Source organism: Nerophis ophidion, linkage group LG04 (assembly GCF_033978795.1).
Source record: "Nerophis ophidion isolate RoL-2023_Sa linkage group LG04, RoL_Noph_v1.0, whole genome shotgun sequence".
NCBI classification, from domain to species: domain Eukaryota; kingdom Metazoa; phylum Chordata; class Actinopteri; order Syngnathiformes; family Syngnathidae; genus Nerophis; species Nerophis ophidion.
In genome coordinates, this window is record NC_084614.1 from 4,053,922 (window position 1) to 4,076,926 (window position 23,005).

The 23,005-nt window shown below is 40.2% G+C and overlaps 1 protein-coding gene across 1 annotated transcript in view; it reads left to right on the forward strand.

The window, feature by feature from the left end:
* fryb (furry homolog b (Drosophila)) overlaps positions 1 to 23,005 on the forward strand; it is a 166,921-nt gene that overhangs the window by 125,403 nt on the left and 18,513 nt on the right. Inside the window, exons 39-52 of the mRNA XM_061896785.1 lie at positions 2,189 to 2,292; positions 4,368 to 4,459; positions 4,515 to 4,608; positions 4,698 to 4,917; positions 7,264 to 7,385; positions 9,050 to 9,237; positions 9,301 to 9,395; positions 12,083 to 12,281; positions 14,324 to 14,545; positions 17,754 to 17,952; positions 18,064 to 18,161; positions 19,422 to 19,592; positions 19,653 to 19,793; positions 22,463 to 22,648. Coding sequence (XP_061752769.1) covers positions 2,189 to 2,292; positions 4,368 to 4,459; positions 4,515 to 4,608; positions 4,698 to 4,917; positions 7,264 to 7,385; positions 9,050 to 9,237; positions 9,301 to 9,395; positions 12,083 to 12,281; positions 14,324 to 14,545; positions 17,754 to 17,952; positions 18,064 to 18,161; positions 19,422 to 19,592; positions 19,653 to 19,793; positions 22,463 to 22,648 — 2,131 coding nt within the window. The remainder of the gene's footprint in view (positions 1 to 2,188; positions 2,293 to 4,367; positions 4,460 to 4,514; positions 4,609 to 4,697; positions 4,918 to 7,263; positions 7,386 to 9,049; positions 9,238 to 9,300; positions 9,396 to 12,082; positions 12,282 to 14,323; positions 14,546 to 17,753; positions 17,953 to 18,063; positions 18,162 to 19,421; positions 19,593 to 19,652; positions 19,794 to 22,462; positions 22,649 to 23,005) is intronic.

A 23,005-nucleotide genomic window follows, 5' to 3' on the forward strand; every position in this document is an offset into this window, starting at 1 on the left:
CCATAATAATTTACGACAAAAAAATGTTAATCCTTAGAACAAAAAATATTACGTGTAAGTTTTCAACAACACTTACAGCATGTGAAAAAAAATAAGCTCTCTAAAAGCGTGTTTATTATGAACAAGGTGGACTACAGTTTCCCGTATGACAAAATTAAAATGTCATATTGCTCAATTATTCCACCTTATTGTGCAGAAATATGGGGGAATAAATATCACAGCAGCATAATGCCTTTATTTCTTTCACGGAAAATGGTAATTGGTATCTTTTTTACAGTTGGGAAATGGTGTTAGATGTAAATATAAACAGAATACAATGATTTGCAAATCCTTTTCAAGCCATATTCAGTTGAATATGCTACAAAGACAACATATTTGATGTTCAAACTCATAAACTTGTTTTTTTTTTTTGCAAATAATAATTAACTTAGAATTTCATAGCTGCAACATGTGCCAAAGTAGTTGGGAAAGGGCATGTTCACCACTGTGTTACATCACCTTTTCTTTTAACAACACTCAATAAACGTTTGGGAACTGAGGAAACTAATTGTTGAAGCTTTGAAAGTGGAATTCTTTCCCATTCTTTTTTTTTAGCTCGGTTGGTAGAGTGGCCGTGCCAGCAACTTGAGGGTTGCAGGTTCGATTCCCGCTTGTGCCATCCTAGTTACTGCCGTTGTGTCCTTGGGCAAGACACTTTACCCACCTGCTCCCAGTGCCACCCACACTGCTTTAAATGTAACTTAGATATTGGGTTTCACTGTGTAAAGCGCTTTGAGTCACTTGAGAAAAGCGCTATATAAATATAATTCACTTATGTAGAGCTTCAGTCCTTCAACAGTCCGGGGTCTCCGCTGTTGTATTTTACGCTTCATAATGCGCCACACATTTTCCATGGGAGACAGGTCTGGACTGCAGGCGGGCCAGGAAAGTACCCGCCCTCTTTTTACTACGAAGCCACGCTGTTGTAACACGTGGCTTGGCATTGTCTTGCTGAAATAAGCAGGGGCGTCCATGAAAAAGACGGCGCTTAGATGGCAGCATATGTTGTTCCAAAAGCTGTATGTACTTTTCAGCATTAATGGTGCCTTCACAGATGTGTAAGTTACCCATGCCTTGGGCACTAATGCACCCCCATACCATCACACATGCTGGCTTTTACACTTTGTGTCGATAACAGTCTGGATGGTTCGCTTCCCATTTAGTCCGGATGACACAATGTGGAATATTTCCAAAAACAATTTGAGATGTGGACTCGTAAGACCACAGAACACTTTTCCACTTTGCATCAGTCCATCTTAGATGATCTCGGGCTCAGAGAAGCCGGCGACGTTTCTGGATGTTGTTGATAAATGGCTTTCGCTTTGCATAGTAGAGCTTTAACTTGCACTTACAGATGTAGCGACGAACCGTATTTAGTGACAGTGGTTTTCTGAAGTGTTCCTGAGCCCATGTGGTGATATCCTTTAGAGATTGATGTCGGTTTTTGATACAGTGCCGTCTGAGGGATCGGAAATGTTGGTTTCCGGCCATGCCGCTGACGTGGAGTGATTTTGCCCAGATTCTCTGAACCTTTTGATGATATTATGGAGCGTAGATGTTGAAATCCCTAAATTTCTTGCAATTTCACTTTGAGAAAGGTTGTTCTTAAACTGTTTGACTATTTGCTCACGCAGTTGTGGACAAAGGGGTGTACCTCGCCCCGTCCTTTCTTGTGAAAGACTGAGCATTTTTTTGGGAAGCTGTTTTCATGGCACCCACCTGTTCCCAATTAGCCTGCACACCTGTGGGATGTTCCAAATAAGCGTTTGATGAGCATTCCTCAACTTTATCAGTATTTATTGCCACCTTTCCCAACTTTTTTGTCACGTGTTGCTGGCATCAAATTCTAAAGTTAATGATTATTTGCAACAACAAAATCAAAGTTTATGAGTTTGAACATCAAATATGTTGTCTTTGTAGCATATTCAACTGAATATGGCTTGAAAAGGATTTGCAAATCATTGTATTCTGTTTATATTTACATCTAACACAATTTCCCAACTCATATGGAGACGGGGTTTGTAGAATAGTCGACCACAAAGGTCAGCGTGGATGATGTGGACTAAAGGTTGGAATGCAGGCCAGTCAGATGTGTGTCTGTGAGGAATGAGGTGGCCGTGCCTGAAAAAAGGTGTGTTTGTGGTCCCAGGTGCAACATCGCGGTCATCTTCATGACGGAGATGGTGGTGGATCACAGCGTGAGAGAAGACTGGGCCTTGCACCTCCCACTGCTGCTCCACGCTCTCTTCCTGGGTAAGCAGTCTCCCGTCTTGGTATGTCCTCCTTCAGACTCCATGTGAGTCACAATCCCCTGAATAGTCTTTTATTTTTTTATTTTTAATCAATCCAATCGCTTCATTGCAGTTAGTCCACATTTTTAACCGGCACTAAAAAACATGAACACGTTTTAGCATCCCAGTTCATTTTAGAACTCATTTTAATGAACCCATTTTTTTTTTTTTTTGGTATTAATTAATCCAACAAAACAATACACAACAACACCATGATAATGCAATCCAATTATGCAAAAACCAAACCCGACCCAGCAACATGCAGAATAGAAGTCAACAGAGCGATTGAGAGGACACACAAACATGACACATATGCAAGTAGTCAAACAAAAAAATGAATATTATCAACAACGGTATCAATATTTGTGACAATTTCAACGTGGAAGTGATTGAAAATTCCCTCATTGATGTTATCATTACGGACATGTATAAAAAAAACATAAAAAAACTATATATATATATATATATATATATATACATATATATATATATATATATACATATATATATATATATATATATATATATATATATATATATATATATATATATATATATATATATATATATATATATATATATATATATATATATATATGTGTATATGTGGGAAAAATCACAAGACTACTTCATCTCTACAGAACTGTTTCATGAGGGGTTCCCTCAATCATCAGGAGATTTTATATATATATATACTGTATATGTATATATACATTATATATATATACTGTATATGTATATATACATATATATTTATATATATATACATATATATGTACATACACATATATATATGTATGTATATATACATATTTATGTATATATATACATATACAGTATATATACATATATATGTACATATCCATATATATACACATACATATATATATGAATATATATGTATGTGTATATATATGTACATATATATACCTTGAGTACCTTGAAGGTAGAAAAGCGCTATACAAGTACAACCCATTTATATATATATATATATATATATATATATATATATATATATATATATATATATATATATATATATATTGTCAAGTTGAGTTGTTGACGAACCCCAAGATGCAAAGACGGTGGCAGGCATTGAATAAGAAAAACATAATTTAATGTCCAAAAATGTAAAAATAAAGAAGAAAGACAAACCAGGAACCAGGAACAAACAAACTGGAAGCAGGGAACAGGAGTCAGGATCCAGGGAATCAACTAGCAACGACACGACACGACGATAATCCAGCACTGACTGGAGGACAAAGCAGGTAAAAATAGGAGCGGGCTGATTGACACCAGATGTGGCCAGATGCCAATCAGCCGCAGCTGCGGGGAAACAGCGCTCAGGGAAAAAAGCAGGAAATGACCAAAATAAAAGCCCTGACAGGAAACAAAGACATACACAGAGGAACGACTAAAACAAAACAAAACTGTCAGGGACAACTCTGACATATATATATGCATAGATATATATATATATACACATATATCCATCCATTTTCTAACCTTTATTCCCTTTTGGGGTCACGGGGGGCGCTGGCGCCTATCTCAGCTACAATCGGGCAGAAGGCGGGGTACACCCTGGAAAAGTCGCCACCTCATCGATATATATATATATATATATAGTGACTATCTGGATCAGTAAGTCGTCTTTGTTGTCTCTCATGAAGTCTGACGTGAGTAGTAGTGTTGTTATTGTTGAAATAAATAGCGAATTATTGCGAATGGTTATCGTTGAACCAGAGCAAAATACGTAAATTTTAACAGTTATTGCGAATGAACCTGTCAGTACATTACATAAAAAACCACAATGGAGGTTTTTGGATGTTTTTTAGCTTGTGTATTATTACTATATTAGCTCAATTGTTGGCTGACTTTTGTTAGCATTTATTTACGATTTAGAATGCACAAAAAAATCCAAACATCCACGTTCTTGTCGTAAATAAGGATTGTGAATAATCACCATTTTAAGGTAGTCGAGTACATGAGCACATGGTCTTGCTAGTCCGTCTCCAACGTGGTCCTTGTGCGCCTCAGGTCTGGACCACTACAGACCGGAGGTGTACGAGCACAGCAAGCGCCTCCTGCTGCACCTCCTCATCACCCTCTCCTGCAACAACAACTTCCAGGTGAGGCTCTTCCACCCGTGCCGGCCGGGCTCATGACTCCGCCCTCACTTTCCAGGTGATCGCCTCCGTCTTGATGCTGACCAGAGAGATCAGCGACAACAAGACCCTCACCATCAAGTCCGGTTACCATAGCGACCATCAGCACTCCAGTGAGCCGGTCTTCTTTTATTCCTTTGCGTGGCGAGGGAGAGAGAGAGAGAGAAAAAGAGCAGGAGTGTAGCGTCTGTCTTCCCTGCAGACGTGCCGGACTTCCTGCGGGAGTGGCAGACGTCCCCCGTGGCCGACTCCGGACTCTGCTCCGCCTCCATCTCGTCCTCCGCCAGTCTGGGCGGGGGCAGCACGGCGGGCAGCGTGGGGAACCTCCCACTGGTGACGCCCGACGACCTGGAGGAGCTGGAGGACACGCCCAACGAGACGGACGAAAAGACCAACAAACTCATCGAGTTCCTGTCCACCAGGTACACACACACACACACACACACACACACACACACACCTTTGTTTGGGTTCCTAAAACCAGCTGAAATCCTCTAAAATCCCATGACAGGAAGTCATGAATAGACCTGTTTTAAAATCTCCTAATTTCCTCATTTCTCTGGGTTTGTTCACCTTTCCTGTGTCAAAATGTGCTCGCATGCTATCAGGATTGGAAAGGTTTAGCTTTTTTACAAATATAAAAATATGAATATATACCAGAGATTGTGGGGGCTGCAAAGGGGTGGAAAGTTTTGGGCAAATTTCAGGAAACTTTCCCGAAATTTACCACAGGGATTTAAGCTCGGGAAGTTTGGAAACATTGACCATTTTTTTTGCTTATTCAAAGTTGGAGACTGTTCATGGGAATTAAAGGGAATAAAAGGGAATTAATAGGAATATATTAATTGATTAATATTACAATTAATAGGAATATATGGGAATTGATGGGGAGATAAGGGAAATAATGGGAATTAATAGGAATATATTAATTGATTAATATTATAATTAATAGGAACATATGGGAATTGATGGGAATTAATGGGAGTATATGGGAATATAAGGAAATTAATAGGAATATATTAATCGATTAATATTATAATTAATGGGAATTTATGGGAATATATATGAATTAATGGGAATTAATAGGAATATATTAATCGATTAATATTATCATTAATAGGAATACATGGGAATTGATAGGAATTAATGGGGATATATGGGAATATATGGGAATTAATGGGAATATATATGAATTAATGGTAATATACCGGAATTAATAGGAATATATTAATCGATTAATATATATGAATTAATGGGAATATATGTGTATTAATAGGAATATATTAATCGATTAATATTATAATTAATAGGAATACATGGGAATATATGGGAATTAATGGAATTGATGGGGATATATGGGAATTAATGGAAATATATATGAATTAATGGTAATATACCGGAATTAATAGGAATATATTAATCGATTAATATTATAATTAATGGGAATTGATGGGAATTTATGGGAATTGATGGGGATATATGGGAATTAATTGGGATATATGGGAATTAATGGGAATATATATGAATTAATGGGAATATATGGGTACTAATAGGAATATATTAATCGATTAATTTTATAATTAATAGGAATACATGGGAATTGATGGGAATTAATGGGGATGTATGGGAATTTATGGGAATATACGGGAATTAATGGGAATATATATGGGAATTAATTGTAGAATATATGCGAATTAATGGGAATATATGGTAATTAATCGGAGAACATATTGTAGGTAATTGGAGAATATATGGGAATTAATTGGGGAATGTATGGAAATTAATAGGAATTTATGGTAATTAATTGGAGAATATATGGTAATTAATTGGAGAATATATGCGAATTAATGGGAATATATGGTAATTAATCGGAGAACATATTGTAGGTAATTGGAGAATATATGGGAATTAATTGGGGAATGTATGGAAATTAATAGGAATTTATGGTAATTAATTGGAGAATATATGGTAATTAATTGGAGAATATATGGGAATTCATTGGAGAATATATGCGAATTAATGGGAATATATGGTAATTAATTGGAGAACATATTGTAGGTAATTGGAGAATATATGGGAATTAATTGGAGAATATATGGGAATACACGGGAATTATTGGGAATACATGGTAATTAATTGGAGAATATATGGTAATTAATTGGAGAATATATGGCAATTAATTGGAGAATATACAGGAATTAATTGGGGAATATATGGTCATTAATTGGAAAATATACAGGAATTAATTGGGGAATATATGGTCATTAATTGGAGAATATATGGTAATTAATTGGGGAATATATGGGAATTAATTGGGGGATGTATGGGAATTAATAGGAATTTATGGTAATTAATTGGAGAATATATGGGAATTAATTGGGGGATGTATGGGAATTAATAGGAATTTATGGTAATTAATTGGAGAATATATGGGAATTATTGGGAATATATGGTAATTAATTGGGGAATATATGGTAATTAATTGGAGATTATATGGTAATTAATTGGGGAATGTATGGTAATTAATTGGAGAATATATGGGAATATACGGGAATTAATGGTAATATACGGTAATTAATTGGAGAATTTACGGGAATTAATCGGAATATATGTTAATTAACCGGAGAATATATGGGAATTAATGGGAATATATGGTAATTGATTGGAAATTATATGGGAATCAATGGGAATAAATGGTAATTAATTGGAGAAACTATGGTGTGTAGGTACAGTGTCTGCAGTACTGTGTTGTTGTTGTTGTTGTTCAGGGCGCGGGGCCCCCTGTGGACCCACGAGGACATCACACCCAAGAACCCCAACTCCAAGAGCACGGAGCAGCTCTCCAGCTTCCTGCGCCATGTTGTCTCTGTCTTCAAGGAGTCCAAGTCAGGTGAGGACCACTTCTCAGATCACATGAACACTATTCTGTGTGTGGGCGGAACAAAACACAGTACCTTGGAATCCATACTGGTACTCAACACTACCGATTATTATCATTTAGTCCTTAGATAAAATAGTCAACATACTAGACAACTTGTCTTTTAGTAGTAAGTAAACAAACAAAGACTCCTAATTAGTCTGCAGTAAACATATTGTGTCATTTATACACCTATTATTTTGTACACTTTATGAGGGGACAAACTGTAAAAAAAAAACATTATTAATCCACTTGTTCATTTATTGTTAATAACTGTTTATTTTCTGTTTGAACATGTTCTATCTACACTTCTGTTAAAATGTAATAATCACTTATTCTTCTCTTCTTTGATACTTGACATTAGTTTTGGATGATACCACACATTCAGGTATCGATCCGATACCAAGGAGTTACAGGATCATACATTGGTCATATTCAAAGTCCTCATGTGTCGTATTTACTAACTTTATAAACATAATATGAATTTAAAATAAACAAAAGATGTTGTAAAGCCAAAAAATATCGACATAATCATAGTTGTATCGACTAGATTGGTGCTTGTACTTTACTGTTAAATAATTCTGCTTATTTTCTGTTTCAACATGTTCTATCTACACTTCTGTTAAAATGTAATAATCACTTATTCTTCTCTTCTTTGATACTTGACATTAGTTTTGGAGGATACCACACATTCAGGTATCGATCCGATACCAAGGAGTTACAAGATCATACATTGGTCATATTCAAAGTCCTCGTGTGTCCAGGGACGTATTTACTAACTTTATAAATATAATATGAATTTAAAATAAACAAAAAATGTTGTAATGCCAAAAAATATAGACAAAATCATACTAGTATCGACTAGATTGGTGCTTGTACTTTACTGTTAATATCTGCTTACTTTCTGTTTGAACATGTTCTATCTACACTTCTGTTCAAATGTAATAATCACTTATTCTTCTCTTCTTTGATACTTGACATTAGTTTTGGATGATACCACACATTCAGGTATCGATATGATACCAAGTAGTTACAGGATCATACATTGGTCATATTCAAAGTCCTAATGTGTCGTATTTACTGACTTTATAAACATAATATGAATTTGAAATAAACAAATAGATGTTGTGATGCCCAAAAATTAGTTTTGGATGATACCACACTTTTAGGTATCGATCCGATACCAAGTAGGTATCATACATTAGTCACATTCAAAGTCCTCATGTTTTCAGGGACATGTTTACCGACTTTATAAACATAATATAAACACCAAAAAGAGGAAAAAAGATTTTGCGATGCCAAAAAGTATCGACGTAATCATAGTAGTATCGCCCCTGTACTCGGTATCATTACAGTGGATGTCAGGCGTCGATCCACTCATGGTGTTTGTGTTTATTGTGACGCCGGTGAGCTATTGTATCCTCCTACGGTGTGTAGCGTAGCATGTTTGGCTATTCCTCGTCCTCCAGTGATAATGTTACTTGTAAGAAACTGACTTTTTCTGTGTGTGCTCGCTGCTGGTACTTTTTAGAGGCGGTATAGTACGGAGTATGATAGATTAGTATGGCGGTACTAAGGTATCGTGGTACTGTTGTGGTGATACTGGTGTGAGTGAGATGGGGTGGTGTTCCCGGCAGACTTCCACCTGGAGCAGCAGCTGAGCGACGTGGCGTTGCAGACGGCGCTCTGCAGCTCCTCCCGTCACTACGCCGGACGCTCCTTCCAGATCTTCCGAGCCCTCAAGCAGCCCATCAACAACCACGCCGTCTCCGACCTGGTGTCACGCCTGGTGGAGGTGGTGGGCGAGCACGGCGACGAGGTGCAGGTAAGGTGGGCGGCGTGCAGCGGCGGCAGTATCGCAGTGTGAGGCAGCGGCGTGTCCCGGCAGGGCTACGTGATGGAGGTGCTGCTCACGCTGGAGTCGGTGGTGGTCAACCTGGCCGAGTGTCTGAAGAACAGCGACCTCATGGCGGCGCTCACCAGGTGGGCTGCTGACACTACTTCCTGCAAATGCCGCACATTGTGTGTTTGACCAAAGAAGGCTTAGTTTTCTGTGACAAGAAGGGCATCAAACAAGCAAAAAAATGAATGAAAACTAGAAAATTCAATGTTAAAAATGTTTTTTATGAGTGGATATAAGTGGGATTTTGACTTTTCAAAACTGACAGAAAAATTAATTTTCTTTGACAAAAAAGGCATAAAAAAAGCAAAAAACAAAAAAAAAAAACTAGAAAAATTCAAAGTTAAAAAAAATGGTATGACTTATTTGAACACTTTTATGAGTGGGGCCCTTTTGGATATTAGTGGGATTTTAACTTTTCAAACTGACAAAAAACAAAGTTTTCTTTGACAAAAAAGGCATAAAACAAGGAAAAAAACATTTAAAAAATCAAAAATTCTAACTAAGGTACCAAAATTGTAACAAAGTTTTCTTTAAAAAAAGGACATAAAAAAACAAAAAAAAACATTTAAAAAACCTAAAAATTTCAATGTTAACAAGAGAATGGTATGACTTATTTTAACACTTTTATGAGTGGGGCCCTTTTGGATATTAGTGGGATTTTTACTTTTCAAACTGACAAAAAACAAAGTTTTCTTTGACAAAAAAGGCATAAAACAAGGAAAAAAACATTAAAAAAATCAAAAATTCTAACTAAGGTACCAAAATTGTAACAAAGTTTTCTTTAAAAAAGGACATAAAAAAACAAAAAAAAACATTTAAAAAACCTAAAAATTTCAATGTTAACAAGAGAATGGTATGACTTATTTTAACACTTTTATGAGTGGGGCCCTTTTGGATATTAGTGGGATTTTTACTTTTCAAACTGACAAAAAACAAAGTTTTCTTTGACAAAAAGTACATCCAAAAAACATTTTAAAAACCTAGAAAATTCAATGTTAAATAAAGAATGGTATGACTTATTTGATCACTTTTATGAGTGAGGCCCTTTTGGATACTAGTAGGATTTTTACTTTTCAAACTGACAAAAAACAAAGTTTTCTTTGACAAAAAAAGGCATAAAACACGGAAAAAAAACATAAAAAAAATCTAACTAAGGTACCAAAATCCTAACAAAGTTTTCTTTAAAAAAAAGGACATAAAAAAACATTTAAAAAACGTAAAAATTTCAATGTTAACAAGAGAAAGACTTATTTTATCACTTTTATGAGTGGGGCCCTTTTGGATACTAGTGGGATTTTTACTTTTCAAACTGACAAAAAACAAAGTTTTCTTTGACAAAAAAGGCATAAAACAAGGAAAATATATATTTTTTTAAAGTAAAACATTCTAACTTAGGTACCAAAATTGTAAGAAAGTTTTCTTTAAAAAAAGGACATAAAAAAACTAAAAAAACATTTAAAAAACCTAAAAATTTCAATGTTGACAAGAAAATGGTATGACTTATTTTAACACTTGTGGATATTAGTGGGATTTTTACTTTTCAAACTGACAAAAAACAAAGTTTTCTTTGACAAAAAAGGCATAAAACAAGGGAAAACATTTTTTTTTTAAACTAAAACATTCTAACTAAGGTACCAAAATTCTAACAAAGTTTTCTTTGACAAAAAAGGCATAAAACAAGGAAAAAGTTTTTTTTTTTTAACTAAAACATTCTAACTAAGGTACCAAAATTCTAACAAAGTTTTCTTTGACAAAAAAGGCATAAAACAAGGAAAATATATATATTTTTAAACTAAAACATTCTAACTAAGGTACCAAAATTCTAACAAAGTTTTCTTTGACAAAAAAGGCATAAAACAAGGAAAAAGTTTTTTTTTTTTAACTAAAACATTCTAACTAAGGTACCAAAATTCTAACAAAGTTTTCTTTGACAAAAAAGGCATAAAACAAGGAAAATATATATATTTTTAAACTAAAAAATTCTAACTTAGGTACCAAAATTCTAACAAAGTTTTCTTTGACAAAAAAGGCATAAAACACAGAAAAAAAACATTTAAAAAAAATAAAAAATTCTAACTAAGGTACCAAAATTCTAACAAAGTTTTCTTTAAAAAAAGGACATAAAAAAACAAAGCAAAAAATTTAAAAAACCTAAAAATTTCAATGTTAACAAGAGAATGGTATGACTTATTTTAACACTTTTATGAGTGGGGCCCTTTTGGATACTATTAGGATTTTTACTTTTCAAACTGACAAAAAACTAAGTTTTCTTTGACAAAAAAAGGCATAAAACACGGAAAAAAACATTAAAAAAAAAAAAAAAATTCTAACTAAGGTACCAAAATTGTAACAAAGTTTTCTTTAAAAAAAGGACATAAAAAAACAAAAAAAAACATTTAGAAAACCTAAAAATTTCAATGTTAACAAGAGAATGGTATGACTTATTTTAACACTTTTGGATATTAGTGGGATTTTTACTTTTCAAAAAAGGCATAAAACAAGGAAAAAAAAATTTTTTTCAACTAAAACATTCTAACTAAGGTACCACAATTCTAACAAAGTTTTCTTTGACAAAAAAGGCATAAAACAAGCAAAAAAAAAAAAAAAAACATTGAAAAAAAATTATAAAAAGTTCTGAAGAACAGCGAGCTCATGGCGGTTCTCACCAGGTGTGCTTCTGCCAGTACAGGAAGTGTACTTCCTTCCTTCCTTCCTACCTTCCTGCCTTCCTTCCTTCACCCACCACTCTTCGGCATGTTCCTTTCAGAACCTCGTCCCCGGACTTTGTGCTGAGCGACAAGCTGATGAACCGGAAGAGCACGGGCCAGTTGAACTTCCCCGGCCCGGGTCTGGCGTGCCTGTCGTCGCAGCGACACCAGCGCTCCTACTCCGTGCCCAAGAAGTTTGGCGAGTGCGGCTACCAGTCCAGCGACCCGCCGCGCAGCGCCACCCTGGACCGCATACAGGTAGGAGGGAGCACCCACCTGGACCACATACAGGTAGGAGGGAGCACCCACCTGGACCACATACAGGTAGGAGGGAGCGCCACCCTGGACCACATACAGGTAGGAGGGAGCGCCACCCTGGACCACATACAGGTAGGAGGGAGCCCATACAGGTAGGAGGGAGCACCCACCTGGACCACATACAGGTAGGAGGGAGCACCACCCTGGACCACATACAGGTAGGAGGGAGCGCCCACCTGGACCACTTACAGGTAGGAGGGAGCACCCACCTGGACCACATACAGGTAGGAGGGAGCACCCACCTGGACCACATACAGGTAGGAGGGAGCACACACCTGGACCACATACAGGTAGGAGGGAGCACCCACCTGGACCACATACAGGTAGGAGGGAGCACCCACCTGGACCACATACAGGTAGGAGGGAGCGCCACCCTGGACCACATACAGGTAGGAGGGAGCACCCACCTGGACCACATACAGGTAGGAGGGAGCACCCACCTGGACCACATACAGGTAGGAGGGAGCCCATACAGGTAGGAGGGAGCACCCACCTGGACCACATACAGGTAGGAGGGAGCACACACCTGGACCACATACAGGTAGGAGGGAGCACACACCTGGACCACATACAGGTAGGAGGGAGCGCCACCCTGGACCACATACAGGTAGGAGGGAGCCCATACAGGTAGGAGGGAGCACCCACCTGGACCACATACAGGTAGGAGGGAGCACACACCTGGACCACATACAGGTAGGAGGGAGCGCCACCCTGGACCACATACAGGTAGGAGGGAGCCCATACAGGTAGGAGGGAGCACCCACCTGGACCACATACAGGTAGGAGGGAGCACACACCTGGACCACATACAGGTAGGAGGGAGCGCCACCCTGGACCACATACAGGTAGGAGGGAGCCCATACAGGTAGGAGGGAGCACCCACCTGGACCACATACAGGTAGGAGGGAGCACACACCTGGACCACATACAGGTAGGAGGGAGCACCCACCTGGACCACATACAGGTAGGAGGGAGCGCCACCCTGGACCACATACAGGTAGGAGGGAGCGCCACCCTGGACCACATACAGGTAGGAGGGAGCACCCACCTGGACCACATACAGGTAGGAGGGAGCACCCACCTGGACCACATACAGGTAGGAGGGAGCACCCACCTGGACCACATACAGGTAGGAGGGAGCACACACCTGGACCACATACAGGTAGGAGGGAGCACCCACCTGGACCACATACAGGTAGGAGGGAGCACCCACCTGGACCACATACAGGTAGGAGGGAGCGCCACCCTGGACCACATACAGGTAGGAGGGAGCACCCACCTGGACCACATACAGGTAGGAGGGAGCACCCACCTGGACCACATACAGGTAGGAGGGAGCCCATACAGGTAGGAGGGAGCACCCACCTGGACCACATACAGGTAGGAGGGAGCACACACCTGGACCACATACAGGTAGGAGGGAGCGCCACCCTGGACCACATACAGGTAGGAGGGAGCCCATACAGGTAGGAGGGAGCACCCACCTGGACCACATACAGGTAGGAGGGAGCACACACCTGGACCACATACAGGTAGGAGGGAGCACCCACCTGGACCACATACAGGTAGGAGGGAGCACACACCTGGACCACATACAGGTAGGAGGGAGCACCCACCTGGACCACATACAGGTAGGAGGGAGCACCCACCTGGACCACATACAGGTAGGAGGGAGCACACACCTGGACCGCATACAGGTAGGAGGGAGCACCCACCTGGACCACATACAGGTAGGAGGGAGCGCCACCCTGGACCACATACAGGTAGGAGGGAGCGCCACCCTGGACCACATACAGGTAGGAGGGAGCACCCACCTGGACCACATACAGGTAGGAGGGAGCACCCACCTGGACCACATACAGGTAGGAGGGAGCGCCCACCTGGACCACATACAGGTAGGAGGGAGCACCCACCTGGACCGCATACAGGTAGGAGGGAGCACCCACCTGGACCACACCCACTGACACCTTTGTCCCCCGCAGGCGTGCAACAGTCACGGTCTGGCCCGGGTGGGGAGGAGCCCCGGGTCCTGCACGTCCTCCACCAATCGCATCGACCCCAGCGTGCTGTCTGACCCCGCCCACGTGTCCCACCCCTCCTCCATCCTGGCCACCGTCTTCTGGGTGGCCGTGTCGCTCATGGAGTCCGACTTTGAGTTCGAGTACCAGATGTCCCTGCGTCTGGTCCACAAGCTGCTCTCCAAGGTGCCAAAGTCGATCTTTTTATCAATCATTATTATTATTATTATTATTATTATTACACCTGAAATGTATTGCATTTTTTGTGTTTGTTTTTGGGGCCCTTTTGGATATTAGTGATATTTTTACTTTTTAAACTGACAAAAAACAAAGTTTTCTTTGACAAAAAGGGCAAAAAACAAGCAAAAAAATAAATAACTACCTGCGATGAGGTGGCGACTTGTCCAGGGTGTACCCCGCCTTCCGCCCGATTGTAGCTGAGATAGGCGCCAGCGCCCCCCGCGACTCCAAAAAAAAAAAAGGGAATAAGCGGTAGAAATTGAATGAATGAATGAATACAAAATTCTATGTTAAAAAAATGGTATTACTTATTTTAACACTTTTATGAGTGGGTATTAGTGGGATTTTTACTTTTCAAACTGACAAAAAATTTAAGTTTTCTTTGACAAAAAGGGCATAAAACAAGCAAAAAAATAAATAAAAACTACAAAATTCTATGTTGAAAAAATGGTATTACTTATTTTAACACTTTTATGAGTGGATATTAGTGGGATTTTTACTTTTCAAAACTGACAAAAAATACATTTTCTCTGACAAAAAAAGGCATAAAACAAACAAAAAACCCCCCCACAAAATTCAATGTTAAAAAAAAAGTGTATTACTTATTTTAACACTTTTATGAGTGGGTATTAGTGGGATTTTTACTTTTCAAACTGACAAAAAATTTAAGTTTTCTTTGACAAACAGGGCATAAAACAAGCAAAAAAATAAATAAAAACTACAAAATTCTATGTTGAAAAAATGGTATTACTTATTTTAACGCTTTTATGAGTGGATATTAGTGGGATTTTTACTTTTCAAAACTGACAAAAAATACATTTTCTCTGACAAAAAAAGGCATAAAACAAACAAAAAACCCCCCCACAAAATTCAATGTTAAAAAAAAAGTGTATTACTTATTTTAACACTTTTATGAGTGGGTATTAGTGGGATTTTTACTTTTCAAACTGACAAAAAATTTAAGTTTTCTTTGACAAAAAGGGCATAAAACAAGCAAAAAAATAAATAAAAACTACAAAATTCTATGTTAAAAAAATGGTATTACTTATTTTAACACTTTTATGAGTTGGGCCCTTTTGGATATTAGTGGGATTTTTACTTTTCAAACTGACAAAAAATTTAAGTTTTCTTTGACAAAAAGGGCATAAAACAAGCAAAAAAATAAATAAGAACTACAAAATTCTATGTTAAAAAAATGGTATTACTTATTTTAACACTTTTATGAGTGGATATTAGTGGGATTTTTACTTTTCAAAACTGACAAAAAATACATTTTCTCTGACAAAAAAAGGCGTAAAACAAACAAAAAAACCCCCGACAAAATTCAATGTTAAAAAAAAAGTGTATGACTTATTTTAACACTTTTATGAGTGGATATTAGTGGGATATTTACTTTTCAAAACTGACAAAAAATGAATTTTCTCTGACAAAAAAAGGCGTAAAACAAACAAAAAAAACCCCGACAAAATTCAATGTTAAAAAAAAAGTGTATGACTTATTTTAACACTTTTCCCTTTTGGATATTAGTGGGATTTTATCTGACAAAAAACTAAGTTTTTTTTCTTTTTTTACAATTTAGGGCATAAAACAAGCCAAAAAACCTGAAAAAACCAACTAAGTTTTCTTTGACAAAAAGTACATAAAACACACAAAAAAAACATTTGAAAAAAAACCTTGAAAATTCAATGTTAAAAAAATGGTATGACTTATTTTAACACTTTTATGAGTGGGGCCCTTTTGGATATTAGTGGGATTTTTACTTTTCAAACTGACAAAAAATTTAAGTTTTCTTTGACAAAAAGGGCATAAAACAAGCAAATAAATTAATAAAAACTACAAAATTCAATGTTAAAAAAAAGTATATGACTTATTTTAACACTTTTATGTGTGGAGCCCTTTTGGATATTAGTGGGATTTTATCTGACAAAAAAACAAAGTTTTTTTTCTTTTTTTACAATTTAGGGCATAAAACAAGCCAAAAAACCTGAAAAAACCAACTAAGTTTTCTTTGACAAAAAGTACATAAAACACACAAAAAAAACATTTGAAAAAAAACCTTGAAAATTCAATGTTAAAAAAATGGTATGACTTATTTTAACACTTTTATGAGTGGGGCCCTTTTGGATATTAGTGGGGAAAAATGTAAAAAAAACTAAGGTTGTTTTTTTGGGGCAAAAAGGGCATAAAAGAAGTCAAAAAAAAAAACATCAAATAAAAACTAGAAAATTCAATGTTAAAAAAAAATGGTATGACTTATTTTAACACTTTTATGAGTGGGGCCCTTTTGGATATTAGTTGGATTTTTACTTTTCAAACTGACCAAAAATGTAAGTTTTCTTTGACAAAAAGGGCATAAAACAAGCAAAAAAATAAATAAAAACTACAAAATTCTATGTTAAAAAAATGGTATGACTTATTTTAACACTTTTATGAGTGGGGCCCTTTTGGATATTAGTGGGATTTTTACTTTTCAAACTGACCAAAAACGTTTTTTTTTTTACAAAAAGGGACAAGCGGTAGGAAATGGATGGATGGCTGGAAAAAGGGCATAAAACAAGCAGAAATAAAAAACATAAAAACTACAAAATTCTATGTTAAAAAATGCCATGACTAACTTTAACACTTTTATGTGTGGGGCCCTTTTGGATATTACTGGGATTTTTAGTTTTTAAACTGACAAAAACTATTTTTTTTCTTTGACAAAAATGACATATGGCATAAATGGCAAGTCCTTCCGCCGGCCGGGATGCCCAAAGTGTCCAAAACGCCCAGGAAAGTCGCTCAGGAAAGTCGCTCAGGAAAGGGGGGAGTAAAAAGAGAAAAGTCGGCAAAAGTCCCCAAAATGTTCAAAAATCACACCCAGGTTCGAGTCCCACAAGTCCTTCCGCCGGCCGGGATGCCCAAAGTGTCCAAAACGCCCAGGAAAGTCGCTCAGGAAAGGGGGGAGTAAAAAGAGAAAAGTCGGCAAAAGTCCCCAAAATGTTCAAAAAATCACACCCGGGTTCGAGTCCCACAAGTCGCTGGTCTGGGATGAAGTCCCACGGGAAGGGGGGGGATAAAAGTGAGAAAAGTGGGTAAAATGTTGAAAAATGCCACCCGGGTTGGACTGAGTTTGTGGTGTTCCTCGTCCTCCATGTGTGGTGTGACCGGGCAGGTCCCTCTGGACCGGGCAGAGAACCGAGAGCGTCTGGAGAAGCTGCAGGCTCAGCTGCGCTGGAGCGGCTTCTCGGGCATCCAGCAGCTGCTGCTGAAGGGCTTCACCTCCCAGGCCACCTCCGACCTCACACTGCAGCTCTTCTGCCAGCTCACGCCCGTCTCCCGCGTGCCCGTGGTGGACAGCTCCCAGTCCCTGGGTGGGTGCGCTCGCATCACCACCACCACCATCACCACCATCATCACCACCACCACCACCATCACCACCACCACCACCACCACCCTTCTTGACGTGTGCTCCCCCCCCACAGGGTTCCCTCTCAACGTGCTGTGTCTGCTGCCTCACCTGGTGCAGCACTTTGGACACCCCACCCAGTTCTGCAAGGAGAGTGCCGAGCGCATCGCACAGGTGACTATTTTGCAACCTTCTTTCAATGACACTTTTAAAGGACATATACGTATCATCAATGTTGTATCAATGTCACTTTTAAAGGACATGTACGTATCATCAACGTCAGTTTTAAAGGTCATGTACGTATCATCAATGTTGTGTCAATGTCACTTTTAAAGGACATGTACGTATCATCAACGTCAGTTTTAAAGGACATGTACGTATCATCGACGTCACTTTTAAAGGACATGTACGTATCATCAATGTCACTTTTAAATGACATGTACGTGTCATCAACGTTGTACCAATGTCGGTTTTAAAGGACATGTACGTATCATCGACGTCAGTTTTAAAGGACATGTACGTATCATCGACGTCAGTTTTAAAGGACATGTACGTATCATCGATGTCACTTTTAAAGGACATGTACGTGTCATCAACGTTGTACCAATATCGGTTTTAAAGGACATGTACGTATCATCGACGTCAGTTTTAAAGGACATGTACGTGTCATCAATGTCACTTTTAAAGGACATGTACGTATCATCAAAGTCACTTTTAAAGGACATGTACGTGTCATCAACGTTGTATCAATGTCACTTTTAAAGGACATGTACGTGTCATCAACGTTGTACCAATATCGGTTTTAAAGGACATGTACGTATCATCAACGTCAGTTTTAAAGGACATGTACGTATCATCAACGTCAGTTTTAAAGGACATGTACGTATCATCAACGTCAGTTTTAAAGGACATGTACGCATCATCAATGTCAGTTTTAAAGGACATGTACGTTGTATCAATGTCAGTTTTAAAGGACATGTACGTTGTATCAATGTCAGTTTTAAAGGACATGTACATTGTATCGAGGTCAGTTTTAAAGGACATGTACGTAGAATCAATGTCAGTTTTAAAGGACATGTACGTAGAATCAATGTCAGTTTTAAAGGACATGTACGTATAATCAATGTCAGTTTTAAAGGACATGTATGTTGTATGGAGGTCAGTTTTAAAGGACATGTACGTTGTATGGAGGTCAGTTTTAAAGGACATGTACGTTGTATGGAGGTCAGTTTTAAAGGACATGTACGTTGTATGGAGGTCAGTTTTAAAGGACATGTACGTTGTATGGAGGTCAGTTTTAAAGGACATGTACGTTGTATGGAGGTCAGTTTTAAAGGACATGTACGTTGTATGGAGGTCAGCTTTAAAGGAGACGTAGGTATGATGAAGGTGGAAAAGGGTCTCTGCTAAGGTGTGTGTGTGTCCCTCAAACAGGTGTGTTTGGTGGAGAAGACCACCAAGCTGTCCCACCTGGCACACGTGATGACCCTGTACAAGACACGCTCCTACACCCGGGACCCCTTCTCCTGGGTGAGTGTGGTGTGCCGCTACCTGCACGAGGCCTTCTGTGACATCACCCTCAACATGGTCACCTACATGGCGGAGGTAAGGCACACCCTCGCCGCTCACCTGACCCGGGTCTAAACCAGCCGGGTGTCCACCCAGCTGCTGGACAAAGGACTTCCCAGCATGCAACAGTCCCTCCTGCAGATCATCTACTGCCTGCTGAGCCACATGGACCTGGCCGCCGTGCAGGTCAGGCAGTTCAACGCAGACGTCACAAACACCATCGAGAAGTTTGTCCAGGTGGGTCTGCTCGCCTCTTGGTGTGTTGACCTGGGTGTGTTGTTGTGTTGTTGTGTTGATGTGGGTGTGTTGGTGTGGGTGTGTTGTTGTGGGTGTGTTGTTGTGGGTGTGTTGGTGTTGGTGTGTTGTTGTGGGTGTGTTGTTGTGGATGTGTTGATGTGGGTGTGTTGTTGTGGGTGTGTTGATATGTTGATGTGTTGATGTGTTGATGTGGGTGTGTTGTTGTGGGTGTGTTGTTGTGGGTGTGTTGATGTGGGTGTGTTGTTGTGGGTGTGTTGATATGTTGATGTGGGTGTGTTGGTGTGGGTGTGTTGTTGTGTTGATGTGTTGATGTGGGTGTGTTGTTGTGGGTGTGTGGGTGTGTTGTTGTGGGTGTGTTGATGTGGGTGTGTTGTTGTGTTGATGTGGGTGTGTTGTTGTGGGTGTGTTGTTGTGTTGATGTGTTGATGTGGGTGTGTTGATGTGGGTGTGTGGGTGTGTTGTTGTGGGTGTGTTGACGTGGGTGTGTTGTTGTGGGTGTGTTGATGTGTTGATGTGTTGATGTGGGTGTGTTGTTGTGGGTGTGTTGTTGTGGGTGTGTTGACGTGGGTGTGTTGTTGTGGGTGTGTTGATGTGTTGATGTGTTGATGTGGGTGTGTTGTTGTGGGTGTGTTGATGTGGGTGTGTTGTTGTGGGTGTGTTGATATGTTGATGTGGGTGTGTTGATGTGGGTGTGTTGGTGTGGGTGTGTTGTTGTGGGTGTGTTGTTGTGTTGATGTGGGTGTGTTGATGTGGGTGTGTTGTTGTGGGTGTGTTGATGTTGTTGTGGGTGTGTTGATGTGTTGGTGTGGGTGTGTTGTTGTGGGTGTGTTGATGTGGGTGTGGGTGTGTTGTTGTGGGTGTGTTGATGTGGATGTGTTGTTGTGGGTGTGTTGATGTGTTGGTGTGGGTGTGTTGTTGTGGGTGTGTTGATGTGGGTGTGTTGATGTGGGTGTGTTGATGTGGGTGTGTTGTTGTGGGTGTGTTGATGTGTTGGTGTGGGTGTGTTGATGTGGGTGTGTTGATGTGGGTGTGGGTGTGTTGTTGTGGGTGTGTTGATGTGGGTGTGTTGTTGTGTTGGTGTGGGTGTGTTGTTGTGGGTGTGTTGATGTGGGTGTGTTGATGTGGGTGTGTTGTTGTGTTGATGTGGGTGTGTTGTTGTGGGTGTGTTGTTGTGGGTGTGTTGATGTGGGTGTGGGTGTGTTGTTGTGGGTGTGTTGATGTGGGTGTGTTGGTGTGGGTGTGTTGTTGTGGGTGTGTTGATGTGGGTGTGGGTGTGTTGTTGTGGGTGTGTTGATGTGGGTGTGTTGGTGTGGGTGTGTTGATGTGGGTGTGGGTGTGTTGTTGTGGGTGTGTTGATGTGGATGTGTTGTTGTGGGTGTGTTGATGTGTTGGTGTGGGTGTGTTGTTGTGCGTGTGTTGATGTGGGTGTGTTGATGTGGGTGTGTTGTTGTGGGTGTGTTGATGTGTTGGTGTGGGTGTGTTGATGTGGGTGTGTTGTTGTGGGTGTGTTGATGTGTTGGTGTGGGTGTGTTGTTGTGGGTGTGTTGATGTGGGTGTGTTGATGTGTTGATGTGGGTGTGTTGTTGTGGGTGTGTTGTTGTGTTGATGTGGGTGTGTTGTTGTGGGTGTGTTGTTGTGGGTGTGTTGATGTGGGTGTGGGTGTGTTGTGGGTGTGTTGATGTGGGTGTGGGTGTGTTGATGTGTTGTTGTGGGTGTGTTGTTGTGGGTGTGTTGATGTGGGTGTGTTGATGTGGGTGTGTTGATGTGTTGTTGTGGGTGTGTTAATGTGGGTGTGTTGATGTGTTGATGTGGGTGTGTTGATGTGTTGTTGTGGGTGTGTTGATGTGGGTGTGTTGATGTGTTGATGTGGGTGTGTTGATGTGTTGTTGTGGGTGTGTTGATGTGGGTGTGTTGATGTGTTGATGTGGGTGTGTTGATGTGTTGTTGTGGGTGTGTTGATGTGGGTGTGTTGATGTGTTGATGTGGGTGTGTTGATGTGTTGTTGTGGGTGTGTTGATGTGGGTGTGTTGATGTGTTGATGTGGGTGTGTTGATATGGGTGTGTTGATGTGGGTGTGTTGATGTGTTGGTGTTGTTGTTTTGATGTGGGTGTGTTGTTGTTGATGTGGGTGTGTTGATGTGGGTGTGTTGATGTTGATGTGGGTGTGTTGATATGGGTGTGTTGATGTGGGTGTGTTGATGTTGATGTGGGTGTGTTGATGTGGGTGTGTTGATGTGGGTGTGGGTGTGGGTGTGTTGACGTGGGTGTGGGTGAGGGTATGTTGACCTGGGTGTGTTGACGTGGGTGTGCTGACGTGGGTGTGTTGATGTGGGTGTGGGTGTGGGTGTTGGTGTGTTGATGTGGGTGTGGGTGTGTTGACGTGGGTGTGGGTGTGGGTGTGTTGACGTGGGTGTGGGTGAGGGTATGTTGACGTGGGTGTGTTGACGTGGGTGTGGGTGAGGGTATGTTGACGTGGGTGTGGGTGAGGGTATGTTGACGTGGGTGTGGGTGAGGGTATGTTGACGTGGGTGTGGGTGAGGGTATGTTGACGTGGGTGTGCTGACGTGGGTGTGTTGACGTGGGTGTGTTGACGTGGGTGTGGGTGAGGGTATGTTGACGTGGGTGTGCTGACGTGGGTGTGTTGACAGACCGTGCACTGGAAGGACGCCCTGAACATCTTGAAGCTGGTGGTGTCGCGCTCTGCCAGCCTGGTGCACCCGCCCTACGGCCAGGCCCAGGGAGACCTGTCCAACCTGGAGGTCAGCCGAGTCTGGGACGGCTCAGCCAAGGCCCTGCCCGGGAAGACCCTGGACTTCACCTTCGACATCTCAGAGGTGAGGCGGCTGAATGTTGAAAACTGCGAGTAAGATGCACGTGAAGTGCTTGATAAGTGCCATACTTGCATTATTACCACTTTGTGGGGCGCAACAAGACCCACCATCAAGTGTACACTGTTGTTGTCTGAGACTTCACACTCTAGTTGTGACTTGCTCATCACACTTCACACAACTTACCGTTGTCACATACTTTTTAATTTTACTGTACAATAACAAACTGGCCGCTTAGTCACCAGAATTTTAATGTAAAATATTGTGTTTTTTTTACAACCGCTTACATTAAATTATCTAACAATACAACTGTTTTTACAGTAAAAAAAAAAAGTCAGCTTAGTGACCAGAATTGTATTGTAA